This window comes from Polychytrium aggregatum (assembly GCF_025602895.1).
Source record: "Polychytrium aggregatum strain JEL109 chromosome Unknown BJ171scaffold_1, whole genome shotgun sequence".
Taxonomy (NCBI): Eukaryota; Fungi; Chytridiomycota; class Chytridiomycetes; order Polychytriales; genus Polychytrium; species Polychytrium aggregatum.
In genome coordinates, this window is record NW_026516203.1 from 1579175 (window position 1) to 1595041 (window position 15867).

General features: G+C 58.4%; 7 protein-coding genes across 7 annotated transcripts; 5 read left to right on the top strand and 2 right to left on the bottom strand.

Annotated features, from left to right (window-relative positions):
• The first annotated feature begins 1211 nt into the window (after nt 1–1211).
• On the top strand, nt 1212–2777 carry BJ171DRAFT_10911 (protein tyrosine phosphatase type IVA 3). Its single transcript, XM_053105437.1, has 3 exons — nt 1212–1430; nt 1755–1964; nt 2296–2777. The coding sequence occupies exons 1-3, from the start codon at nt 1329–1331 to the stop codon at nt 2611–2613; spliced, it is 630 nt and encodes a 209-aa protein (XP_052972004.1). The 5' UTR covers nt 1212–1328; the 3' UTR covers nt 2614–2777.
• Nucleotides 2778–3756: 979 nt separating this feature from the next.
• On the top strand, nt 3757–5484 carry BJ171DRAFT_485582 (aminotransferase). Its single transcript, XM_053109124.1, has 2 exons — nt 3757–4060; nt 4403–5484. Exons 1-2 carry the CDS (start codon nt 3895–3897, stop codon nt 5359–5361), a joined length of 1125 nt encoding a protein of 374 aa, XP_052972005.1. The 5' UTR covers nt 3757–3894; the 3' UTR covers nt 5362–5484.
• On the bottom strand, nt 5485–7355 carry BJ171DRAFT_485585 (uncharacterized protein). Its single transcript, XM_053109125.1, has 5 exons — nt 6886–7355; nt 6575–6780; nt 6282–6467; nt 5944–6198; nt 5485–5662 (listed from the first exon to the last, which is right to left on the bottom strand). The coding sequence occupies exons 1-5, from the start codon at nt 7219–7221 to the stop codon at nt 5605–5607; spliced, it is 1041 nt and encodes a 346-aa protein (XP_052972006.1). The 5' UTR covers nt 7222–7355; the 3' UTR covers nt 5485–5604.
• Nucleotides 7356–7411: 56 nt separating this feature from the next.
• On the top strand, nt 7412–8749 carry BJ171DRAFT_485590 (uncharacterized protein). The gene is made up of 4 exons (XM_053109126.1): nt 7412–7549; nt 7717–7939; nt 8037–8096; nt 8170–8749. Exons 2-4 carry the CDS (start codon nt 7751–7753, stop codon nt 8293–8295), a joined length of 375 nt encoding a protein of 124 aa, XP_052972007.1. The 5' UTR covers nt 7412–7549; nt 7717–7750; the 3' UTR covers nt 8296–8749.
• On the bottom strand, nt 8269–10739 carry BJ171DRAFT_10984 (uncharacterized protein). The gene is made up of 7 exons (XM_053105438.1): nt 10157–10739; nt 9897–9995; nt 9618–9694; nt 9382–9420; nt 9115–9180; nt 8756–8899; nt 8269–8636 (listed from the first exon to the last, which is right to left on the bottom strand). Exons 1-7 carry the CDS (start codon nt 10570–10572, stop codon nt 8446–8448), a joined length of 1032 nt encoding a protein of 343 aa, XP_052972008.1. The 5' UTR covers nt 10573–10739; the 3' UTR covers nt 8269–8445.
• Nucleotides 10740–11536: 797 nt separating this feature from the next.
• BJ171DRAFT_418142 (kinase-like domain-containing protein) lies at nt 11537–13292 on the top strand (the record flags this gene model as incomplete). The annotated part of the gene is made up of 5 exons (XM_053107326.1): nt 11537–11713; nt 12082–12378; nt 12499–12608; nt 12790–12974; nt 13195–13292. Coding segments are annotated over 5 exons (867 nt in total), but the record flags the coding sequence as incomplete, so codon positions are not given.
• Nucleotides 13293–14429: 1137 nt separating this feature from the next.
• On the top strand, nt 14430–14732 carry BJ171DRAFT_400574 (KA1 domain/Ssp2 C-terminal domain-containing protein; the record flags this gene model as incomplete). The annotated part of the gene is made up of 1 exon (XM_053107206.1): nt 14430–14732. A coding segment is annotated over one exon (303 nt), but the record flags the coding sequence as incomplete, so codon positions are not given.
• Between the last annotated feature and the right edge of the window lie 1135 nt (nt 14733–15867).

Consider the following 15867-nt stretch of genomic DNA (forward strand, 5'->3'; position numbering starts at 1 on the left):
CGCACCCTAGACCACAAAGCTGACCTCATAGCCTATGCGCGCAGAGCAACGAAAAGCCTTCTGCATATTTTGACTCGTTTTGATCGCCTGTGTCCACATCCCCTCCGTCTCCATCTCTGTCCCCAACCGTCCCTCCCGTCCCCCCCCCTCACGGCGGAAGTCTCTGGAAGTGCTGTAATGTATTCTCTCCTTCATCTCTTTGTGGGAGTGCATCTGTATATAGCCACCACGACACATCCATTCCCACTTTTCTCGATCCCGGGCGCCCCTCTGTCGCCGCAGCGATCGCTCGTCCGCTCTTCCTCCTTCCGCCTGCACCCCCTCCACTAATCCACGTCGAGTTTGCGCGATGCCGATTTCTTTGGTTTGTCCTTGCTTTCTGTCCTGTCCTTTCTGTTCTTGCTTTCTCTCTCTCTCTCTCTCTCTCTCTCTCTCTCTCTTTCCCGCCTTTCCTTGGAAAGCTGTCTAGACTTGTATTGCCTCGAGCTTTGAATCACTCAGTCCTCCACTCGCCATTTCCGTCCGGTCCTTCTTTGCCTCGCTCTCCTCCCTTCCCCTCTCTCGCCATCCGTCCATCCATTCATCCATCCATCCGCTTCCCTTCCTCCGACCCACTCGTTTCCTCTCTTTGTGTCTCTTCATTTCCCTGGCCCTGTCGTTTCCTCCTGAAAGAAAGATTTCATCCCCCAAATGGCCTCTCCGTTCCCTTCCAAATACATTGTAATGTGGAATCTGATCCGTCTTGTGCAGCACAGCATTGTCGTCGCCGCAGTGCTGCCTGTTTGGTGGTCGCATGGCGAGATGCATCATGGCAGCGTTCCCAAACCGAATCGCCGTGTGGCTCCTGGCCCGGATTGCTGGCATCGCACGTGTCCTCGTTCTGAGCCACCCAGCCCGGTCCTGTGCCTGTTCGTTCTTTCCACGCACCCTGTTCTTCTGGTCTGAATCTCTTCCTCTTGGGGCTGCAAGCCAAGGAGCAAGGACTGCCAGCAGCACTGCATTTGCACGGGCGAGATCGCTGGCCAGAGCAGCGCCGAGGAATCCAGTCCGCCAACAAGCGTCAAGGCTGCCGCCGTCCCCGCTTTCCCCTTCATTCGCTTCCCTCCTTCCCAACCAGGCTTCTGCACATTCTCCCAACCAGGCTTCTGCACATTCACCCAGCCAGCCAGCCAACGAGCTACTCTTCCCTTCGCCCCTCTTTTCCAGCCTCTCCTCACTTTCCATCCAAATCCTTTCCTGTTCTTTCCCCCCCCTCCATCCCGGTCGCAGAACCAAAATCAAAACAACACAAAAGCTGGGTCCACCACTGGGAACAAATCACTGCCAAGATGCCGCGCCTGCCCGGGATCTTTTCCGAAATTCAGTTCCGGAACATGAGCTTCCTGATCATGGACTGCCCGACTGAAAGCAACACGGCAGCCTATCTTGAGGTAATGCGGCGAAGGAGAGAGGGGCGAGGGAAATGGAGCGAGGAAGGCCTTGGCTGCTCGACTCTACACCATTGGGACGACAGAGCGACGGGTTTGCGGATGGATTTCTTGACCAGGAGACAGCCATCAGCACTAAGTCACCAAACACAAGCAATCCTGGGCATTCGGGGTTTGGTCCATATTCAGTCGGACACGACTTTTGTTTCCCGTCCTTGGTTCCTTCACTCGTTGCTCCCCCCCCCTTTCCATCTCTGCTGACTATTGTCCTCCGACCCTGGCTCGCCAACTAATCTTCCATCCCCCAATTTACTGGTGGCATTTCAGGCGCTCAAGATTCATCATTCTACCGTCATCATCCGGCTCTGTGAGCCAACGTACTCCAAGGATGTATTCGAGTCCCAGGGCATCGCGGTTGTGGATCTACTCATCAAGGACGGAGGTGTTCCGACGAACGCAGAAATCGAGACCTTCTTGACGGTGTGCACCAACAGCTTCGGCGGACTCGGTGTCGAAAAGGATCCGTCCGCCACTGTGGTGAGTCCCCGGGGATAGAAAGATAGGAGGAAGTGGGGGGGGGGAGAACGACTGGGGGGTGCCCGAGCTGGCCAAAAACTTGATCGGTGCATACGGAATGGTCGTGAGCGGGGACCAACATTTGGCCCAGATGCATGAGAACAGTCCGCACAACCGGCCATCGCCTCAGCGATATGGAGAGGCCATCGATACGAGCTGCTGGGCCGAGCATGTCGAGCATGTCGAGCTGTGAATGCATGGGCACGACCGCCGCAGCAACCAGCAAACCCAAGCTCACCAACCATATCGCTTCCACTGCCGCTTTCCATTTATACTTTTGCTTCAACTCAAGGCCGTCCATTGCGTTGCCGGACTGGGCCGCGCCCCGCTGATGGTCTGCATTGCCCTGATCGAAGCCGGCATGCCCGCTGACGAGGCTGTGGCTCTGATTCGGGCAAAGCGCCGGGGCGCCTTCAACCCGATCCAAACCAAATATCTGCTTGAGGAATACCGCCCGCGGAAACGAACGAGTCTCTTTGGCCGGTTCCAGCGCGGGTCGACCGGCGCTCTCAACCAGCAGCAGCACGAGGACAAGAGCGGCGCCGCTGCCATCTCGGGCTTTCGCAAGCTGTTTGCCAAGAAAGTCAGCTCCGAGTCCAGCTCGTCCTAGAAAAGGCACACCCCTCCTTTTTCTTTGGCGCTCGATGATTCCGAGGCCGAGAGGCGTATATCGTGACTGTTGAGCGGCGCTTGTCCGTCAGCCACTGTCGCCATATTCCTGAATACACGAGGCGGCTGCGCCGTGAATAGTGAAATACGATCGCGCATCTCGCATCTCGGGCAAGCAGAGCATCAAATGAGCTGCCAACGCATCACCACTGATAGCCCAAGCTCATCCGAGATGCATTCCGCAACAAACGCAGCAGTGCGAAACACCACTCGGATAGACGAGTCCAGTTGGCCATAGCGCTTGCTTGCGGCAGCTGGCTGTGGGGCCATGCTTGCCGCCAGTCAAGCCAAGCAAGTTTGCAGAGAAACGGTCTGTGCGAAAGGATATTGCCACCATGATCAAAGATCATTAAGAAAGAGGACCATCACTAGTGGCACCCGATCCAATCGCCCGTCGCCTCATCTCCGCAAAGGAAGAGAGGGATCGGTCGGCTCTGGGATACCCTCGTACGCTACGTTACTTCATCGACAGTGCTCTTTTCCTTTTGCAAGGTAGACCGCCTAATAAGCAGCGCTGTTGAAGGGCTCCGTACTTCCTGCAGTCCAAGAGCGGCCGCGCGCCCGCTGCTGCATTTATACCCTCTGTCCCGCCCCCCAAACACCACGCAGAAAAAATCGGCAGCGCAGCGTGATCGCGGTCACGGGGGACGCAGCACAAGCCACGCGCATATGAACGTGCGCAGCAATGAAATGCGGGCCGAGCCAGATCGAGCCGGATCGAGTGTGCTGGCTGCGCATGCTCGTGTGCACGTGGCTCGTGCCGCCGCCGCGGATTGGCCAGCCCGGCATGCTGCCACTCGAGCCAGACGAGCAGCATGGTCTGCATAGTCTGCATGGTCTGCATGGTCTGCATAGTCTGCATGGTCTGCATCGGCGACCAGGGCATACGCCGTTGCATGCTTGGTTCGCACCGGGGCATTCCGTAGTGCATGGCTGCACGCTCGCTGAACGTTCGCCGCATGGGAGCAAGTTGGGTCGCGGCTTCAGCCTGATTCCGCTGGCTGAATCGGTCGCCTCAGGCTGAATCGCCGCTATCGCGGACTCGTGTCACAGCCGCATGTCTCGTGCCCTCCCTCCGGTTATCGCTTTATATCGCCATCGTCTTTCCGCTGCAGCACCGTCCCATCGTCCTGCTGAGCCCGATCGTCTCCACCGCCTTACGATCCCGGCCCTCTCCCGTCCCTTTCTCTTGCTCGACCTGCGATCCCCCGCACCCGGAGCCATGCCCCAGAACCGTGCCCCCGCTCCCTCGGCTTCCGCCATCGACTGGAACAACCTGAGATTCAACATCATCCCGACCAACTCGCACATCCGCTACACCTGGAAGAATGGCCAGTGGGACGATGGCGTCGTCGAGACCGATCCATACATCACGCTGAGCATCGCCGGTAAGCCATTGCTGTCCATCGGCACTGTCCCGTGTGGGGTGCCGAAGGGGCAAATGGATCGGCAGCGACGCCGGGATGCGCTTTACCGAATCTCCTGGGTGGGCAAGCCAACCTCCTGGGTTGGGCAAGCCAGCCTCCTGCCTATCGATCTATATGTCTATCAGTCTACACGTCCCTCTGTCTATTCGCTTTATCTGTCTGTATGTCGCAAAGACTTGTCCCTGTCCTGATGGACGCTTTTCGATCTTGTGCTAATTTGAACATCTGCACGCTTCGTCTTCGCATTCCACCCGTGCGTCGATCTCGCATCGATGCCGCCGATCCAACTCCGGCTCGCCTCAGCCACGGTCCTCCATTATGGCCAGTCCTGCTTCGAGGGCCTCAAGGCTTTCCGCATGAAGGATGGCAAGGTCCGGGTGTTCCGTCCCGAGCTCAACGCCGAGCGGCTCATCGACTCGTGCCAGACCGCCTCGATGCCTGCTCCGAGCGTCGAGCTGTTCCTTGACGCCGTTCGCAAGGCCGTCGAGGCCAACATCGAGTTTGTCCCGCCCTACGGCTCCATGGGCTCGATGTACATCCGGCCTTTTGTCTTTGGCTCCGGCCCGCAGATCGGCCTGCACGCCGCCGAGGAGTACACCTTCATGATCTTTGTCAACCCCGTCGGCGACTTTTACAAGGGCGGCGTCGGCAACCCCGTCACGGCCCTGATCCAGCACTCGCTCGATCGCGCAGCTCCATACGGCAGTGGCCATCTCAAGCTCGGCGGCAACTATGCACCGATCCTCAAGCCAACCGAAGAGGCCCACAAGCGCGGATACACAGTCAATCTGTTCCTCGATGCCGCCGAGCACAAGTACGTCGAGGAGTTTGCCACCTCCAACTTTGCCGCTCTCACCCCGGTCGTCAACGGCACACGCACCTACGTCACCCCAAAGAGCCGTTCGATCTTGAACTCGGTCACCAACCGCTCGCTCGAGGAGCTGGCCCATGCTGTCTTTGGCTGGACAACTCAGCGCCGTGCTGTCGAGTGGACCGAGGTCGAAAACGGCGCCTTCAATGAAGTTGCTGCCTGCGGCACCGCCGTGATCCTCACTCCGGTCAAGGAGATCCACCGGGAGATTGTGGACGAGGCCACGGGCAAGGTCGACACCCAGATCGTGACCATGTCGCCAGAGGGCCAAAAGTTCGAGGGCTTCCGAGGACTCTATCAGGCCTACCGCGCTCTCCAGTATGGCGAGCTCGAGGGCTGGGAAAAGTTTGGGTGGATGTGGCCGGCCCAGGGTCTCGAAGACCTTGCTTAAGGCACTGCATGACCATCATCCGACCCTCAATCGCTAGACTCATCTAACAACGCACAAGCTGTGCAGCAGAGCACTGTTTTGAGAGGCAGCCTTCTTTTTTTTTTTGATGTGAATACAAACTCATACACCCCCTCATAACAGTCATCCGCCTCTTGCAGACCGGACAGCGAGCAGATTTCCCGTCTGAGGCCCGACTGGGTTATTTGGCGCTGCCATTCGTAACCTTGGTTCGCAGATGAGGAGCTACAAATACATATCGTTGTATCCAGGAGGAGGTAGCTCGTCGTTGTCGGGATCGCCGCTGATGAGGCAGAGTCAAATCGAAGAAAGCCGTGTCGCATGCCGAACAGACCAGGGGGCGATTGTGGAGTGGAAGGAAGGGTGCAGCGTTGTTCCTCGTTAGAGTGCAGCGGCACAACCACAGCGACGACAACCAGACCCAGCGTCCTTAATTACTCAAACGCTGAACCGGGTCCAACCGGCCCGGCCATCTCGCGCATACATCCTCAGCCAGATCACAACCGGCCCACTTTTCAAGCCTGAGCCGCAAAGGTTCTGGCCGACTGGTGGGTGGCAGCATACCTGAACGGTCGCGAGCCACGAGGGCCGCCGGGCCCTATCGGCCTGAATCCAGATCCAGGAACCGGCCCAAACGGACCGATAGGATCAAAGCGAGCGCCAGGCGGGACAGCACCCGGAGGCAACCTTGGAGGCCCGCCGAGGCTGGGTGGACCCAATGGGCCGCCCGGAGCACTTCCTTGGAAGATAGGATGTCCTGGGCGAACAACCATGCCGCCACCCCCGAATCCGCCAACGGGCGGACGTCCACCGAACATTCTGGTGATACGGATGCCAGTGCTGGTCAGTTTGGATTCCAACGGCGGCCCAGTGAGTGAGTTCCCCTGCCGCTCAAGACTCACCCTGGAGAAGCAGCCAGCGGGTCCAAGTCCGCATTCCCGATGGAGAACGGCGACGACTGAGGGTAGAGTGGTCCGGGCTCGAAGCGGCGTGGATCGCGGAGAGGCTCCTGCGATGAGATCGGGTTGGCTGGAGCAGCATGGTCCTGCCCGATCGATGCCGCAGCTGTTCTCTCGGAGTTGGTCGGGCTTGAATAGCATTCGATAATTGTTCAAGTAGAGCATGAGCGATTCACCGTCGATGGACCATATCGTCACGCCGCCAGAGAGACCAGTCGATTGCAGTTGGCACCTACCCGGACGCAAGCAGTGCCTGCGTGCTTTCGCGGATGCTGCTGGTCGCTGAAGGGTCGATAAGATGGGTCTGGAGCAGAGACGCAAGTAGAACAAGCTGTTCGTCGTCTGGGCGAAAGATGGCCTGCACTGCTGCAGGCGGCAGGTCCAGCGTGCTTGGGAAATAGTCCGTAGACTTGATCTCAAGGGTTCTGATGTCTGGGTCGGCCTGGGTGGAGAGCGAATCGAGCCGAGTTGGGTTCGGGAAGAGTTAGCCCCAACATCGTCAACCGACGGCCAATGCATGCCGCCCATGGTCAGAGTGCGAACCAACCTGGTCGATCCACGAGTGAATAAAGATGCGGTTGGCAATCGGAACGAGCCTGAGCTCCAGACGGACGTCCTTGGCCGCCGGATCGATATGGCTTGTTGCAAACACTTGGCCCTGGCGGATTCGATTCCAGTTTGCAGCTAGGGCCTTGCGGACCTGAGCCGCCGAGGAGGAGCTGTCGAGAGACGCCGGTCGGAACCCGAGTGCGTGCAGAAGTGAAAACAGATACAGTGCGACAAGCTCGTGGTGGCTGGTGGGAGCGAGGTGCTCGCCAGCGGTGGCATCGGCGAGGGCAGGGAGTGCTGCCAAGGCCAGACGATGGAGCTCGAGAGAAGACATGATTTGAGGGCCGGTGCTGGAGATGCAGTGAGGGAGGGATGGTATATCTCGAGGCTTGGTATGTGCTGGTGGAATATGGGGGGTGCTGGAGGTGAGATGCGGGGCGATGCTGGCGAAGTTGGCGGAGTTGGCGGACGAGCAAAAGGGCCAGAAGGACAGAAGGACAGCAGCAGAAGGATGCTCTCCGAATGTCACCGAAGGAGCGCAGAAACAAGCCACACCGACCTGTTCCCGGGCACACAGCCGGCTCTGGCGAGCGGGACCCGCAAGTCAATCATCTATAAGCGAGGGCCTTGCGATCTGCCCTATTGCCCACCGGGACCACAAGGTATTGAAGGGAAACACGGTGCGACAGCCGTTGTCCGCCTTCCGCCAGACATTCTGTTTCGCTGCTGCCGAACCTGGCCCACATCTCGCCCAGAGCAATTCGATGCAGACGCTCGCGCCTCACACTGCGCGAACCATCGGCACATTCGTATTGTCCATCGGTGCAAGCCCGGCGCCGAGACTGCTCTCCAGTCTACGCCGGATGGCCACCCAGCGCAAGCGGACCGGCCAGGGCTCTCAGCCATCCACGACACCAACCGCAGAGCCCCAGCACGAATGCAGATTTGCCGAAACGATGCAGGACGGATGTGTCAAAATCAACCTGCTCGTCAAGCCTGGTGCGCGCATATCGCAGATCATGGATGCGAGCGAAGAGTGTGTCGATTTGCAGGTATAAAGGACCAGAGAGTCGGCCGGCGCATCCAATCCCATCCTTGTCGGAATGGATTTCAACGTCTGCTGCAGCGCTCACCGCCCGCTGATGGCAGATTGCCGCGCCACCCCGGGACGGAGAAGCCAACGCAGAAGTCGTCCGCTACGTAGCCGAGGTAGGAACAGCATCGGTGCTCTCGGAGCTGGCAGCTTTCTTGACCAGCCTGTCGATGTGGTGTTCCTGCGCAGGTCTTGGGCTGCAAGCGATATCAACTGGAACTCTTGTCGGGAGCAAAGTCGCGGAGCAAGGTCGTCAGAGTCCAGGATCTAGCTCTGGCCCAAGTGATCGAGCGTATCCAAGCCCATGTCCGATAAGTCTTGGCCGATAAGCGAAGCAGAGGCGCACTCCCCAGCGTTCCGTGACGGTGGCTGTCGTCTTGTGCAGGGAGGGCATCATCAAGACATCTATATATTTTTCGACCACAGGACGTCATCCAGGGCTTGTTTGTGAGTTCATCGGCAGCCTCAGTCGTCATCCGAGTCGACATCGGCAGCAGAGTATCCAACAAAGCTGGCGGAACCAACGTGCTGGATCAGAGCGGCGGCAACAGCGTCGTTCTTGGCCAGGCTCTGAGCCGTCTGTCCCGAGTTGTTCTTGATGGCGACGTCGATATCCGAATGGGTCAGGAGCAAGTTGACTGTGGGGAGGTGTCCGCCTGGAGCGATTGTGTGGAACAGTCAGTCAGTATCGCCGGTTCACTGCGAGTAGCATCCGTACGTCCTGCTGAGACTCAAATAAACTGGAGTCGCGAGAAGCAGAGCAAAGCCCAATTACCCCAAGCGGCCATGTGGAGAGGGGTATCGCCGAGCTTGTTCTGTATCGGTGGTAAGCGAGCGAAAAGTGCGTGTGAGAAACGAATGTGTTCGGCGTGACATGAGTGATCACTCATCGCAGGGCCCATAGGAGTCATCGTCGAACCTGTGCGTTGATGGCAGGGTTCTTGGTAAAGAGCAGCTCGACAATGTCTGAGTGGCCGCCACGGCAGGCCCAGTGGAGGGGGCTATTGCCGGCCTTGTCCAGTCCTGAGGGATGAGTGTGCTGATCGATCAGCCGGGCGTCCCTGTCGAAGAGTCGATGACGAACAGCATTTACAAGCCCAACACTGTGCTTTTTTCACCCAGCTCGAGACGTACCGTTGACCGAAATGCCGGTAGCGACGAGTTCCCGGGCAAAGCTGAGGTTTCCACGCTTGGCAGCCTCTGGAGCGAGGAAGGGGCAAGCATCATCAGCCAGAGGGCAATCCAGGCACAGGCACGACGGTCCAGTCAAGCAGCAAGTGGAGTGACTTGATCATGAAAGCAGCCCGTCGGGATGCCCGGGTCGCTGCAACGGCAAGTTGAATTTGGTCCCGGACGGTGGCGATGTGGTGTGGGCCGTTGCGCTCATCCAGCGAGCCATACCATGCAGCGGATTCTCGATGGTGGTGGTGTTTTCTCCAACTGAGCGGGAGCAGCAGAGGCAGTCTGGGTGAGTTGGCGGTATCGTTGGATCGACAGCGTCGCGGGATGTGCATCGTCGAGCCTCGATAGACCGCATGGCTCGGTCACAGCCATGATTCGTGATGGAGCTATCCACGTTCGCCCAAGACGACCGTGATCCGGTCTCGAGCTGGCATTCCGTCTCTCCGAGTCCATACCATAGTTCGAAGGTACCATGCCGACCTTGTCGCCGGAACGGCACTTCCACCAGTTGGGGTCTTGCTTGTCGAGCACACTGGGTTTGGTCCGTGATGGCAGATGATGAGCGACGCAGTGCGCATCGAGCCAGCCGAGCGAGCCAGCCGAGCGAGCCAGCGGAGCGAGCGCACATCGGCGATGGCTATCGGGCGCCGATATCAACCGACAGTCCACCAAGACGGCAGCATCTTGGTGACGATCGCCACGCTCGAGGGAACTGGCGGGCGGCTGCGACTTACTATAGGGTGCTGCCCTCGGTGAAGCTGAGTTCGTCGGGCTGGCTCGCTGTGTAGTCGTAGAGGGCCTGGACGACCAGGACCTCCTTGATATCGGATCGTCTGTGGATGGCACACGGCAGTCAGAGTCGGTGCCTGGTCATTGCGGCGGCGATGGAGTGGATGCTGTATATTCCTCTGCCGGGGACATTGCCGAAAGGCATCACTCCTTGGACATCTTGGACTTGGGGCCATGCAGATCGACATGCCGGGTGACATCTTACTTTGCTGGACGGGGAGGCGGGGCCGACATGATGGAGGTGCTGGTGACGGTGCGATGGAGCGAGAGCGATCCAGGAGATGCGTGACGGGGCTGGCGGGAGAGCGAGCCGGAGCAGCAAAATGCGGCCATCAAAGGACCTGCGCCAGGCCCCGCGCGGCCGACCAGGGTGCGAGCCTCGGGGGCAAGCTCATGCTCCATCGCACCGCGAGGATCGGTGTGCCGGGCGATGCATATCGATCTACAGCTTGTCCGGAACGAAACGGGGCGGTGCGTCCCTGAGTGTATTTCAGTGATCCGTAGACCCCGGTGGGCAGGCGATAGGATTGCACTCCCGTCGTCGTTGGGAGTATCATCCCGAAACCATCTGGTCGACCACTTTGGCGATGGATAAAATGACAGAAAGTCGCATCTCTGCATCAACGACAGCGCTGTCGCAGTCTTGATTCTGCTGTTGTGTCGTCCGCGACAGCAGTCACTGCTCGAACGATCACTGCCGCTGCTGCGATACGATGCGATACGATACGATGCGAATGTTGATTCGTGTGGCTGTCGCTGACCCTTGCCGGCTTCCACATCCCCTGTTGGCTTCAGTGGCCTTCGCCGGGGGTCTGCCGCCTCTGCCGCCTCTGCCGCCTCTGCCGCCTGCTCCCGATTGGACTGCCCAGCGACTGCCAGCTGATTTCGCCGTCGCTCCCCTGCGCTTCGTGCACGGCGTTGTCTGGAAGAGCACACAAGTCGTTTTCTTAGAACTGGGCCAATCAGTGCGTATATTGTTGGGCGACGTCATTCAAACCTGTGCTTGGAGTATTGTGCTGTTGATACATCCGACTCGCTGGAGATTCGACCTCCCCCTCGATAGACACGATCGCTGTCCTTTGGGCGAATCGCTATTTCGCCATCTCCTTCTCCCCTTCCCTTTCGCTTGCTTGTCCACTTCGTCCTCTGGAAGTCGGCCTCAACCACTGTTTCAAAAGGAGGTTCGTTGTAGCATCATCCCTAGGCAGGAGATTTGCGCCACCTGCATCAACATCCTTCACAGCCGTTGCCGTTGCCGTTGCCTGTGGAAGAGGGTATTGCTGGGGGCAACCACGATACTCCTCCCGTGGGAACAACACACCAGACGACCCGCCGCTGTTTGTCGCTCGCAGCTTTCCCTCACACTGCGTGGCCCTTGCTCCGCTTTGGGCTCCTGAATCGTATCCTTGGCTACCCCGCTGAGAACAATAAACGTCGACAGCGCTTTGCTCAGGTTCGAAATCCCATCCGCTCACCCGTCTTCCGTCCTCTATCGCTCGTCCTCTATCGTTCGTCCTCTGTCGCTCGTCCTCCAATCCGCCTCTCCTGCCGCTGCCTCTTGCCCAGTTCTGCCTCAATTCAAGGAATGAGCACGACTCCTGCCACCAAGCCCTCGTCGTCTTCGAGAAGAAGGGATAAGGATGACACCAACAATCCCGACATCCATCTTCCCGGAATTGGAAACTATGTTTTCCAAAAGACGGTGGGCGAGGGCAATTTCGCCAAGGTCAAGCTGGCAAAACACAAAATCACAGGTGTTGAGGTAATTTTACTCCGTGTGTGGCCTCAGAGCCACTCTTCGCGGGCGTTTTCCATTAGAGAAGCCGCCAGCTCGTTTGGGATCGAGTTTCATTGGCTCGCTGCTTGAAAGGCATCTCAGAGCCTGCATCCGACGCGAACTTTTGATGCAGCCGATTGCCGGCGGGGATGGGGAAGTGGGAACAAACCTGCTCGAGTTGAATGCCGGCGTGGTTGAGCATGTGTCGCTCGAATTACAGCGACACTCGCCAGTGCGGCGGTTTGTCTCGACCAAAGCGCTGTTTGCACTCACTCCCCCGCTGCTGCAAACTGCAGCTTGGCACAGACAACCATTCTAACGCTCTCGCCACGCTCTGTCCATCCGACATGCAGGTTGCGATCAAGGTCATCGACAAAACTACGCTGGATGAGAAGAAGCTAAGCAAGCTCTACCGCGAAGTCAAGATCATGAAGCTCCTGCACCACCCACACATTGTAAAGCTCTACGAAGTAATCGAGACAAAGCACACTGTCTTTCTGGTGATGGAATACGCCTCTGGCGGTGAGCTGTATGACTACCTCGTCGTCCACGGCAAGATGAAGGAGAAGGAAGCCCGTGCAAAGTTTCGCCAGATCCTTTCGGCTGTCAGCTACTGCCATAAGAAGAGGGTCATTCACCGAGATCTCAAGGTGCTGCTGCTGACTGTCGCGTTGAGCTCGTCGACTGTGTTCTCTGCCGTCACTGGAAGCGCCTCGAGCGGCCTGTGTGCTGACATTTGCTACGCTTTCTCGATGGCGTTTCCTCTCCAGGCCGAGAACCTTTTGCTGGACTCCAACCTCGACATCAAAATTGCCGATTTCGGCTTCAGCAACTACTTTGACCCTGACGCCAAGCTAGACACCTTCTGCGGCTCTCCACCGTCCGTATCGCCATCCTTGCTTGGACTGCTGTTGCTTCCGTTGCTACTGCGTGACGGCGTTGCGTGCCGACATGCTACTGGATGATACCATCGTGTATTGACACGTTGCTGCTGCTTGCTGCTTGCTACTGTTTGCTGCGGATACTGACCCGTCTCTCGAATGCACTGTTTGTGCCTCCAGATATGCGGCACCAGAGCTGTTTCAAGGACGACGCTACACAGGCCCAGAAGTTGATATTTGGAGCTTGGGCGTCATATTGTATGTGCTGACGACAGGGTGTCTCCCCTTTGACGGCAAGAACCTCCAGGAAATGAGAGAGTCGGTGTGCCGAGGCAAATACCGCATCCCTTTCTACCTGTCAGACTGTAAGTACCAAGGAGAGGGGAAGATACGCACCGACAATGCGGCGCGCTTAGTGCCCCAGTCCCGCAGCAGCACATATATCACCCATGTTGTGGTGCAGGGCGCTCAATGTACCATCGGTGTTCCTGCATACGTCTGCCCCGTTTCTCTCATGCGCCAGCCTCTGACCAGCTCTTCCTGTCCGCCGTCTCGACTCTTCCCCCCCCCCACACACACACGCAGCGTGTGAAAAGCTTCTGCGCAAGTTCTTGATCCGCGACCCATACAAACGCGCCAGCTTGGACATGCTCATTGACGATCCTTGGATCAACGAGTCGTTCGGAGACTCGCCCATCAATGGCGAGCTTGCTATGGCCGGCGGATCGGGCCCTGTTGTCGAGGACGAGCGCCTGGTCAAGATCATGGAGACAAAGTACCACATTGATCGCGAGGCGATCCTGAAATCGCTGAGGGAGAATCTCTATGACGATGTGGCGGCCATCTACTATCTGCTATACTACGAAAAGGATGCTCGCGGCCGAGTCGCCTCGGAGCTCAAGGAGCTTGGGGCATCTGTGGACGCAACTGGGGCCGCAGCGGCTGCCTCCGGCCATGCCAACGCCGCAGCCACGGCAGCACCTGCGACGGCAGCAGCGACAGGAACAGCAGCAGCCGGGGCATCGAGCACCGGGCCTGCTCCACCATCGGCTGTATCGGCACCGCCCAAGACGGCTCCTTCCAGCTCGGAGCACGAAAAGACCATTGGCGGTATCCCCATCAAGACGGTACCGCTAGCCTCGGGCGACAACACATCGCATCCGCCTGCGGCCCACAAAGCCTCGGAGGAGCCGGCCATGTCCAAGATCGAGGAGGACGGGCCGGGCGATGCGGTCCCGGCGCTGGGCGCTCGCCCGGTAGTCAAGACCAAGCCCAGGAAACGCCGATTCACCGTCGGTGGCGAGGCCGATGTGGCCAAGTATGCCGACGAGGACCAGGAAGCTGCCGAGGGGCTCAAGAAGATGCAGGCCCCGCAAGTACTCCCGGAGGAGCCCATCCGCACAAGCACAACCGGCGCCGGAGCGACCCCCATCCCCCGCCCGATTACCGCCGCCCCGGTCATGACCCACGGCGTCGGCTCGCTACAGCCCCCGACATCGAGCCAGGAGACCGGCGCCGGATCTTTGGACGAACAGCCAAAGATCGGCAACCCAGGCGACGTCACCGGGCAGGACGGGCCCGACGATGGATCCGGCGGCCAGAACGGCGCCTGTGCCGACGACCGCACCCAGAGGAAGCGGCACAACACCATCGTGGGCATCCTTCGGAATAGCATACGGAAGTCTTCGGATGCACCGTCGTCGCCCACGATCAGCGCCATCTCGCCCAGCAAGGACTCGGGGGCCGCCGACGTGATTCCATCCGCAAACCAGTCCTCCAACGGCGTCAACGACTCGGGCTCGCTCTCGCCCATCAAGCCTGGCGAGGACAACAAGCCGCGCTCACTCCGGTTTACCTTCAACTCGAACACGACCTCGACAAAACCCCCGGACGATATCATCCAGCAAGTCGCTGCCGCCTGCACCTCGCACGGCATCACTCACCGCCTCACCAGCCGGTTCCTGATCGAGTGTTCCTGGGCCGGCACGGCTGGGCCCAACAAGGAACAGGTCAAGTTTGAGATTGAGGTCTGCAAATTGCCCAGGCTGAAAAATCTCCATGGCCTCCGCTTCAAGCGCGTCGGGGGCTCCAGCTCAGACTACAAGGACATATGCGAGAAGATTCTGCAGGCGCTGCAGCTCTAGCGATCCGAAGCTGGCGGAGGTCTCTTGCATTCCTTTCCTCCCTCTTCCCTCCTTCTCTCTCTCTGGTGAGCACGGGCACAGACCGAGGAGCTTCTCTGGAATGAGTCGGTTGCCATTGTCGCACCCCACCCTTCCTTTATTCTTTGCCTCGTCTATCTATACACCCATCTACCTGCCTATCTATACTGCACAAGCACTCTTCGAATGGACACTAAGAGTGAGACTCTCCCTCCAATACCTCGTCACCCTCCCCCCTCTTCCACTCTACCCACGTCTGTTGACCACCAGGACAGCATGTCGGCTCGCTTTGGCGCTCGGAGCGGTCGCCGGGTGGAATACGGCGCCGCGATGGCCGGCGCATGTGAAGGCAGTTGCTCGGGTTGGCTTTGGCATGGCAAGCGACAAGACCACAAGTGCGGCTGAATTGGGGCGTCTTGACCCACTGCTCGAGTCGCCTCCTGGGATCTGTCCCTCGCCCCCGTGCTTGTGCTTGTCAATGGGGGAACTTTTTTTTTTTTTCGCCGCCCGGTATTTGACAATCTTCTGATGTGATTTCTCTCCTCTTTTTTTTTTTTACTTTCTTTTCGTCCGTCGTGATTGTCTCATCTCTCCTCCCCACCCAGTCGAATTAGAATGAGTCTGCAGTTCTGTTCCTTCCACTCTTTTCTCGCGCTCTTCCAGACTTGCCTCGCCGATTCGAATGAGCTCCTATCTGTCTCCTCCATCCTTCTATTTTATTACTACCACCTCCCCCCCTTTTTTACATATATAAAACATACAGAAAATGAAGATTCGTCGTTGTCGGTGCTGTGGCGATGGTGGGTGGCTGGATGGTGGTCGGTGTCTTGGCACGCCGCAGGATGCTCTCCGACACCACCTCTCCCTGCGCGACTCTGCCAGAAACGGGTCATTTCACACACGGATGACTTGTGGATCGGTTGATGTTGATCGATTTGGCTGGACGGCTTTGATCGGTACCCAAGCCAGCGACTTTCCCCCTGCCCTGCATCGTTCTCCCTCACACAGCGCACCCAGGGAAATGACTTGACCTGGCGTGTGATCCGACTACGCCGTGTTTGTCCGAATGAAACGATGTGTCCCATTTCTTCAACAC

What these genes read in the sequence shown, in the direction of transcription:
- BJ171DRAFT_485590 (XM_053109126.1), top strand. Translation starts at nt 7,751, where the DNA reads ATGGCCACCCAGCGCAAGCGGACCGGCCAGGGCTCTCAGCCATCCACG. An exon ending in AAGAGTGTGTCGATTTGCAG is followed by an intron (nt 7,940 to 8,036) that starts GTATAAAGGACC and finishes CGCTGATGGCAG; the next exon opens with ATTGCCGCGCCACCCCGGGA. An exon ending in TCGTCCGCTACGTAGCCGAG is followed by an intron (nt 8,097 to 8,169) that starts GTAGGAACAGCA and finishes GTTCCTGCGCAG; the next exon opens with GTCTTGGGCTGCAAGCGATA.
- BJ171DRAFT_10911 (XM_053105437.1), top strand. Translation starts at nt 1,329, where the DNA reads ATGCCGCGCCTGCCCGGGATCTTTTCCGAAATTCAGTTCCGGAACATG. An exon ending in ACACGGCAGCCTATCTTGAG is followed by an intron (nt 1,431 to 1,754) that starts GTAATGCGGCGA and finishes GTGGCATTTCAG; the next exon opens with GCGCTCAAGATTCATCATTC. An exon ending in AGGATCCGTCCGCCACTGTG is followed by an intron (nt 1,965 to 2,295) that starts GTGAGTCCCCGG and finishes CTTCAACTCAAG; the next exon opens with GCCGTCCATTGCGTTGCCGG.
- BJ171DRAFT_485585 (XM_053109125.1), bottom strand. Translation starts at nt 7,221, where the DNA reads ATGTCTTCTCTCGAGCTCCATCGTCTGGCCTTGGCAGCACTCCCTGCC. An exon ending in CAGGCACTGCTTGCGTCCGG is followed by an intron (nt 6,468 to 6,574) that starts GTAGGTGCCAAC and finishes ATGCTATTCAAG; the next exon opens with CCCGACCAACTCCGAGAGAA. An exon ending in CCGCTGGCTGCTTCTCCAGG is followed by an intron (nt 6,199 to 6,281) that starts GTGAGTCTTGAG and finishes CCGTATCACCAG; the next exon opens with AATGTTCGGTGGACGTCCGC.
- BJ171DRAFT_485582 (XM_053109124.1), top strand. Translation starts at nt 3,895, where the DNA reads ATGCCCCAGAACCGTGCCCCCGCTCCCTCGGCTTCCGCCATCGACTGG. An exon ending in CATCACGCTGAGCATCGCCG is followed by an intron (nt 4,061 to 4,402) that starts GTAAGCCATTGC and finishes GGCTCGCCTCAG; the next exon opens with CCACGGTCCTCCATTATGGC.
- BJ171DRAFT_10984 (XM_053105438.1), bottom strand. Translation starts at nt 10,572, where the DNA reads ATGCAGAGATGCGACTTTCTGTCATTTTATCCATCGCCAAAGTGGTCG. An exon ending in CCGCCTCCCCGTCCAGCAAA is followed by an intron (nt 9,996 to 10,156) that starts GTAAGATGTCAC and finishes TGCCATCCACAG; the next exon opens with ACGATCCGATATCAAGGAGG. An exon ending in CATCGAGAATCCGCTGCATG is followed by an intron (nt 9,181 to 9,381) that starts GTATGGCTCGCT and finishes TCCTCGCTCCAG; the next exon opens with AGGCTGCCAAGCGTGGAAAC.